Raw genomic sequence first — 8,562 nt, 5'->3', positions numbered from 1 at the left:
TGCTGATCATTATCCACGGTGCCATATTTTTTAGTGATATACACTACAAATTAGTACAGTGACAAATCAAATCTCTAAGGATAGATATTTAGAATGGGTAGAGAAGAAGTTGGAGAGAGAAACGCAATTTTAGATTAATAATTCTTCATAGGCCGAGAAAAGACCAATCAACAAGGTTTATACCCACTCCCTCACAAGGACAAAATGTGTGAGTAGCACGAGGGTAATTAGCTAAACTGAAATACAAAACATAATTAAAAGAACAATAAGCGGCTAAACGAGGGTGCCCTTAACAGCTGGGTGCCCCTTAACAAGATAGTTTATATCCTTCTCATCCGAGGATTGTCATTCTATGGCAAAGGATCTCCCTCCTTTAGATTCTTGTCCTCAAGAATCACTTTTGGAAACTGAACTTTTATAGCTTGCTTGTCCTCCCAAGTAGATTCAGAGTTCTCCATTCCTTCCCACTGAATCAATACTTTCTTGACTGAGCAGATATTCTTCTTGATAACTCTTGACTCCAGCACCTGTAAGGGTCTTACCTTTATCTCTCCTCCTTTAGACAGCTGAGATATAGTTGTTTGTGGCAATGTTCCCTTCCCTAGTTTGGGTTTAAGCTGTGATACATGAAAGGTTGGGTAGATTTTGGAATCAGCTGGTAACTTCAACTTGTAGGCCACTTGGCCAACTTTTGCTTCAATCTGATAAGGCCCAAAGAATTTAGCTGATAGCTTCAAATTCCTTCTCAGTTGGACTGAAGTCTGTCTATATGGTTGTAACCTTAAGTATACCCAATCTCCCACTGCAAATGACCTCTCTGTCCTTTTCTTATCAGCTTGGCTTTTGATTCTATGTTGAGCTTCTTCCAAAGCTCCCTTCAGTAGTTGTTTCATGGATTGCCTCTGCTCTATGTAGTCATCTATATCAGGATGAACCCCTTGTGCTGCTGAATTTATCCCAAACTTTGGTGGTGCATATTCATACAAGGCTTCAAAGGGTGTGATATTTAAGCTTGTTTGAAAACTGGTGTTGTACCACCATTGTGCCATTGATAGCCAACTGACCCATTTTCTTGGTTTAAAGCTAGTCATACACCTTAAATAAGATTCCAATCAAGCATTCACCCTCTCAGTCTGCCCATCAGTTTGAGGGTGATAAGCTGTGCTCATGTGTAATGCAGAACCTAGCCTAGCAAAAAGGGATTGCTAGAAATTGCTCACAAAAATTGCATCCCTATCTGACACTATAGATTTAGGGAGACCATGGAGTTTGAATACAGTGTCAATAAATACCTTTGCCACTGAAGCTACAGTGTAGGGGTGGCTCAAGGGAATGAAATGGCTGAACTTGGTGAGTCTGTCCACCACTACCAATATAACCTCCCTGCCTTCAGACTTTGGGAGACCAGAGATGAAGTCCATACTTATATGCTCCCATGCTTGCTCAGGAATAGGCAGTGGCTGAAGTAGGCCTGCTGGGCTGGTGTTAAAACCTTTGTGCTGCTGGCACACATCACAAGCTTGGACAAAAGTCTTGATATCATTGTGCATTCCTACCCAGAAAAAGTACAACTTGGCCCTTTGATATGTGGCTTGTGCTCCTGAATTCCCTCCAATTGGTGAAGAATGAGTGGAGAGAATGACTTTCTGCCTTAATCCTCCATGTTCTCCAATATAAAGTCTTCCTTTGTACCTCAACAAACCTTGCTGATAAGCATAACCTTCCACTGCTCCATCTTGTAAAGTTAACTTGGGAATTAACTCTTATGCAAGTGTATCTTCTTTATAGCTATCATGAATTTCAGTGAACCTCTCAGGTTGTAGTTGAATTAAACTCTGGCATGAAGGTTGCTCTCCAAGGTGGACTCTGGATAAGGCATTTGCTACTTGGTTCTCAGACCCCTTCTTATACTTCAATTCATAATCATACCCCAACAGTTTGGCTAACCATTTTTGTTGTAGTAGTGAATGAATCCTATGCTTCATGAAGTATTTAATACTCTGGTGGTCTATGAAGATTGTGAATTTGTTTCCAAGTAAGTAAGATCTCCACTTAATTACAACCATCACTACTTCCATCAGTTTCTTTTCATAGGTGGACATGGCCAAGAACATGGGTCCCATTCCTTTGCAGGAGTATGCTATGGGTCTTCCCTCTTGCATCAATACTGCTCCAACTCCAGTGTCATAAGCATCAGTTGAGATCTCAAAAGGTTTGATGAAGTCTGGTAACAATAGGACTGGTGTGAGACATGGAACCTGAAGGATTAAGGCAGAAAGTCATTCTCTTAATTTCTCGTACCAAGGCACAACTATTTCATAGTTTTCTTACTAGTTAAGGGATAACTTAGGTACTTCTGTTTGTGAGTTGATTTACAGCAATATAAGCTGTGTTTTTTTGTAAGGAATCGTTATCAATGAATTAATGAAACGAAATGTTATTCTCTCCCAAATATCGTCTGCTTCCTCTTCCCCTCCTCAATTTTATCTAATTCTCCTTATGGCCATCAACAGTATTACCATCCTCAACCAAAACCCTTGCATTTTGAGAATCCACAACAACATTAACTGAATTAATTTCGGAATCGAAAAGCTTACCCTCTTGGTAATCTATAAACTTCGACTTCACCTTGTAATATTTAACTGAATTGGTAGCATCGGCTCCAACAAAATCATTGAAATCAATTTTTGGTGTAGATCGACAATTACCTTCTTCTGTTGTTGCAGGAGTTTAACAATGGTGAATGAAATCACTCACTGATTTTGACTCAGTAGAAGTTAATTCCAATTCAACATCGATTTTGGGTGTGTATCCAGATGAGGGTTCCGGCAAGCCATCATCTATTTCCACTTTACTCAAACGATCTTCAACGACCTTCAATTCAGCAGATAAACTCTTAAATCTGGTGATAAGATGTGGTGAAGAATTGTTGTTAGTATCCTTCAATTCCCTAAGTAAGTCTTCCTGAATTCTCATCAGAGAATTAACCTTCTCCATTGTGACCAGGTCACTCAGGAAAGAGTGCTATGATACCAGTTGTAGTGATCTACACTACAAATTAGCACAGAAACATCTCTGAATCTCTAAGGATAGAGATTGGATTGGGGAGAACAGAAGTTTGGGAGAGAAAAGATAGTTTTCTTATTATTTTTCATCTAACCTGTGGTCATAGTTCCTGAGTTGTTAAGGGCTGACCCCGTTACTAGGGGAATCCAATAGATATTAGTTAAATATATGCTCATTAGCCGTTGCTAATCAGGTTTAGTAGTCATTGTGTGAGTCACACGTGCGACTGGCTTAGGTTAGTCTTTTTATTACAAATTCCGCTGATTGTTGTAGCTCATGAAAAATAATAAGAAAACTATCTTTTATCTCCCAAACTTCTATTCTTCCCAATCCAGTCTCTATCCTTAGAGATTCAGAGATGTTTCTGTGCTAATCAGAGCGCTCTTTCCTGAGTGACAATGTTACAATGGAGAATCAAAAAGAATTTGATGATCTAGCTAAGAAGGTTAATTATCTGATGAGAATTCAAGAAGACTTACTTAGGGAATTGAAGGATACTCACAACAATCCTTCACCATAGCTTATCACCAGATTTAAGAGTTTATCTGCTGAATTGAAGGTCATTAAGGATCGTTTGAGTAAAGTGGAAATAGATGATGGCTTGCCGGAACCCTCATCTGGATACACACCCAAAATCGATGTTGAATTGGAATTAACTTATACTGAGTCAAAATCAGTGAGTGATTTCATTCACCATTCTTCAACTCCTGTAACAACAGAAGAAGGTAATTGTCGATCTACACCCAAAATTGATTTCACTGATTTTATTGGAGCCGGTGCTACCAATTCAGTTAAAGATTACAAGGTGAAGTCGAAGTTTCTATATTACCAAGAGGGTAAGATTTTCGATTCCGAAATTAATTCAGTTAATGTTGTTGTGGATTCTCAATTTGCAAGGGTTTTGGTTGAGGATGGTAATACTGTTGATGGCCATAAGGAGAATTTTATGTTTCTGCATTACCAAGAAGGTAAATCCTTCAATCCTGAAGATAATTCTGTGGTGGGTTTTCAAGGTAATAGAGCTGCATCTCATGAGGTAAATGATTTCAATACATTCAATCAGAATAATAATAGAATTGAGAATTTGAGTGAGTTGAATGTTTTGAAGAAACTGTCTAGTGTAGAATGTTTAGCTTCTTGTCTAGATTCTGCTCGAATTTTATTTGATCATGGTAGAACAATTGAATATGTTGTACGGTGTTTTTCTTATGGCGGAAATATTTCCAACTTCTGCACTGTTTCTTGTTTGTTTGCTGGTAAGGGGTTGAAATTCATGGATGTTTATGATGGTAAATCTGCTTATGAGATTAATTTTGAACTGGGGTACCATTTAGTTCTGTTGTTTCGGATTTAAAATGTGTTGGAATTTGTTAAAATTGGAGACAGGCGAGTTGCCAGCAAGCTGATTGAGGAAATACAACAGCAGGATCAGGCTCTCTGCACTATTAGGAGACTCCATGTTACACAAGAATGTGAGTTTATCAATGCAGGTGAACTAATTTTTCAGATTCATCCTAACAGTAGCTGGAGTTCCAGGGATAGTAAGGGTCCTCTAAGGTTACAGTTGAATATGTTTTTGCTTGTTAAAAAGGGCGACAATCAGGATAATTTCAAGTTGTTGGATAGAATGCGGAAGCAAGGTAAGGTTCTCTGCATTGTTTTTCTGCTTCCAATGACAAAGGAAGCTACTTACGGCAAATCCCGAGAACTATTTGATCAACTGCACCATGATGGAAGATGTAGTGGCAGTGGTGATGTAAGATCTGTAATGTTGCATCTGATGTGCAAGTTACTTAATAACTTGTTCACTTATTCTATAATACATGGGAGCGGAGAGGTACAAAAGTTATCTGACAAAATTGCAGATTATGTAGCTGGGAGTTCGAGTACAGTTGGTGTATGGAAATTTCCCTTGAAGGAGCTTAGGTACCTCCAGGTGTTTCTTATTTCAATTACCACAGTGGGGAAAGTTCATATTTATATTTCTGAAATCATGTTCTTGCTCACATATGAAATTTATGAGACTCTTTCGATTCGTGCAAGAGACATAATGCAAATTGTTTCTTCTACTTGGAGTTATTTGTACTTGTTTCACTATGCTCAGTATTTTTACAACCGTATGGTGGGAATGAACACCTCTTATCCCACTCGCTGCATACTCCCTTGCTACAGTTACTTGCGGGGTTGGGTATATGAAGCAATCAAGAGTTATAGTTGGACCAGATTTCTTGCGAGTTTCAGGAGTACGAGAAATTCTGGTGGGTTGGACCGAGTTGTTGATGTGTTACTGGGATTACCTATCTCTAGATTTTGTAGTTGTGGTAAATGGAGTTTCAGTTGGGTTGAGAATTTTACAAGAATTCTTTTACTGGAAAGTACATGTCTAAGCGTGCTTCCTCTGCAAATTCTCCATGTTCGTTTTTCGAGCTTGGATTTTCCAGTACTTTCACAGAAGTTCTATAAAACCCTTCCAGTTCAAGTTAGAGATGAGCGTATTGAGCTTAATAAACGTTTGAGTGTGAGGATATCTACAAGCTATTATTTCTCTCTAGGTTTCGAGCTCAATTCAAAAGTATCCATCTCCATACATTCTTGCTGCTATCTGTCAAGGAGTTCAAATGGAGAGTGGGAGTGAAAAACAGGTTCATAGAAGCCAAATGGAATGAACATGCATTCACAATAGATATTCAGTTAGAGGTAATATTGTCCTCTTCAGACCCATGGGTTGCTAGTCAGTTGTGGCAGGTTGCATTCTGTATCTTACATGAATTCTCGACACTTATTGCAATGTCAACTTCTAGTTCAGTTGAATATCACATCGCAAGGGTTAGTATATACAAGTCTAGAGAGGACCACATCCTTGTGATCAGAATCTTCAGGAAACCGAAGACCAATTCAATTGGGAAGAGTAAAAAACTTTATCTACGTCTCAACAGTGAAGAAGTGGACATGAAGATACTGTTTCATGCCTCACCTGGAAGTAGAGGAAAATCTCTTGGGTTTAAAGGTACACCTACAGTCAATTTCAATGCTAATTCTAAGTTGTTACTCGAGGCTGTGAACGGTGTTTTTACTAGTATCTACCTAGCCATGAGTTTGGAAGGTACCAGGTCTGTTTCACCTTGGTGTGGGATTTCTTCTTATTACCGTGATACTTTACTAGATTGTTGTTATAGGAGCTAGGAAAGGTGTGGTCTATCTCTATTGGCTACAACTCTATGTGCAATTTTATTACAAATGTACAACAAATGGGATATACTTAGAAGAGTAATTCGTGCTACCATCTTCAAGGTGCCTATACAAACAGTCGCAAATTCATTCTTGAAGTTGGGAGAAGTTGCATTGTCATTGTGTACAGGAGTGGCTGCAACAGTTGTGCCTTCTTTAGCCAAGCTCAACTCTTACAGTCAGGTGACGATTGAAGAAGGTGGAAAGACGGAGCTACATGGCAACAATGTCTTCCCAAGAAAAGGTTGGAAGGTGGATATTTTCGTGTTAGTAGTGTGGAATTGGATATAATTACAACTCAACATGCAGGTTATTTACGAAGAAGTAAGCATGAAGATGCTTGTTTACGCCTCAACTGCTCGTAGAGAAGGTCCTCTTACGCTGAAAGGTGGAGCATTGACTGTTTTTGAAAGACTACAACTAAGCTTGAAGCAATTCAGGTGATTGGTTCCAGCTTTTCTTGGCACGAGGTGTCGAAGTTTGTCAAGGTCATGTTCACCTCTCTTAAAATACTTGCGAAGGAGCTACAATGGGCCGACAACCAAGTTTCTTTTCAACTTCCATACTTGAGGACAAGGATGATTTGAAGGAGCGGGATTTGTCATGAACCTGTGGTCACAGTTCCTGAGTTGTTAGGGGCTGACCCCATTACTAGGGGCATCCAACAACTATTAGTTAAATATATGCTCATTAGCCGTTGTTAATCAGGTTTAGTAGTCATTGTGTGAGTCACACGTGCAGATGGCTTAGGTTAGTCTTTTTATTCCCAATTCCGCAAGGAACTGTAGCAAGGGAGTAAGCAGCGAGTGGGATAAGAGTTGTTCATTCCCCTAGTAGTGGTGGACAGACTCACCAAGTTCACCAATTGGAGGGCATTCAGGAGCACAAGCCACATATCAAAGGGCCAAGTTGTACTTTTTTTGGGTAGGAATGCACAGTGATATCAAGATTTTTGTCCAAGCTTGTGATGTGTGCCAGCAGCACAAAGGTTTTAACACCATCCCAGCAAGCCTACTTCAGCCACTGCCCATTCCTGAGCAAGCATGGGAGCATATAAGTATGGACTTCATCTCTTGTCTCCCAAAGTCTGAAGGCAGGGAGGTTATACTGGTGTGGAGGAGACAACCTTCTTCAATTTTTCAAAAGCAACTTGAGATGAGTTGTCCCAATGTAAGTTATTCTTTTTTAAAAGATCTGTTAATGGTTTTGCAATGAGGCCATAATTCTTGAAAAACCTTCTATAATACCCTGTTAGACCCAGAAATCTCCTCAAGTCTTTGATGGATGTAGGAGTGGTACATCTTGTCATGCAGTCTACCTTGAGGGGGTCAGCAGATACTCCCTCACCAGAGATGATATGCCCCAAATACTCTAACTTATCTTGGCCAAATGAACACTTGCTGAGCTTTGCAAATAGCTGGTTCTTTGGAGTGTCTCTAGAGTAAGTTGGAGATGCTTCATATGTGATTCCATCTGGATTGTAGACTAGTATATCATCAAAGAACACTAGTATGAATTTCCTCATATAAGGCTTAAACACCTCATTCATTAATGATTGGAAGCTAGCTGGGGCATTAGTCAATCCAAAAGGCATAACTAAAAATTCATAATGTCCTTGATGTGTCTTGAAGGCAGTCTTTGAGTATCCTCAGGAGATACCCTAATCTGGTGGTACCCTACTCTCAAATCAATCTTTGAAAAAATAAAGGACCCTTTGAGTTCATCCAATAACTCCTCAATTACTGGAATTGGGTACTTATCTTTAACAGTAATCTCATTGACCTTCATGTAGTCAACACAAACCTACAGCTTCCATCCTTCTTTTTAACCAATAGAATGGGGGAAGAGAATGGACTATGACTAGCATTTATTATCCCTGACTTGAGCATCTCCTCCACTAATTTCTCTACTATTTCCTTCTGCACATATGGAATCTTGTAGGGTCTTTGGCTAGGTGAAGTTGTATTTGGTTGCAAGGGTATATGACGATCATGAGATCTTTCAGGTGGTAATGAAGTGGTCTCATTGAATATGGAAGAATACTTGGTGAGGATTGGTTATAGAACCTTTGGTGTTTGAGGGTGAGGCTATATGGTTGTGATGGAAAACAAATGTCCCGCCATTCTATTTTTATTCTTCTTGAGGTACTTCTGACAAGATCCTACTGACATGGAAGAAATTATGACTTCTTCTGTAATCCCCTTAAGCTCAATTTTCTTACCACCTTGGATGAAGGATATTGTCATCGTTTTAAAATCAAAATTCACG

At 39.3% G+C, this 8,562-nt stretch overlaps 2 protein-coding genes across 2 annotated transcripts; both read right to left on the bottom strand.

Annotated features, from left to right (window-relative positions):
* Positions 1–350: 350 nt before the first annotated feature.
* On the bottom strand, positions 351–1,049 carry LOC113305876. The gene has a single exon (XM_026554868.1). The coding sequence runs from the start codon at positions 1,047–1,049 to the stop codon at positions 351–353; it is 699 nt and encodes a 232-aa protein (XP_026410653.1).
* Positions 1,050–7,396: 6,347 nt separating this feature from the next.
* Positions 7,397–7,843, bottom strand: LOC113305875 (uncharacterized mitochondrial protein AtMg00860-like). Its single transcript, XM_026554867.1, has one exon. The coding sequence runs from the start codon at positions 7,841–7,843 to the stop codon at positions 7,397–7,399; it is 447 nt and encodes a 148-aa protein (XP_026410652.1).
* Between the last annotated feature and the right edge of the window lie 719 nt (positions 7,844–8,562).

This window comes from Papaver somniferum, chromosome 8 (genome assembly GCF_003573695.1).
Source record: "Papaver somniferum cultivar HN1 chromosome 8, ASM357369v1, whole genome shotgun sequence".
Taxonomy (NCBI): Eukaryota; Viridiplantae; Streptophyta; class Magnoliopsida; order Ranunculales; family Papaveraceae; genus Papaver; species Papaver somniferum.
The sequence above is the reverse complement of the archived record's forward strand: the minus strand, read 5'-3'. Positions and strand labels throughout refer to the sequence as shown.

Coding starts and splice junctions, on each gene's coding strand:
- LOC113305876 (XM_026554868.1), bottom strand. CDS start 1,049: ATGGCACAATGGTGGTACAACACCAGTTTTCAAACAAGCTTAAATATC.
- LOC113305875 (XM_026554867.1), bottom strand. CDS start 7,843: ATGAATGAGGTGTTTAAGCCTTATATGAGGAAATTCATACTAGTGTTC.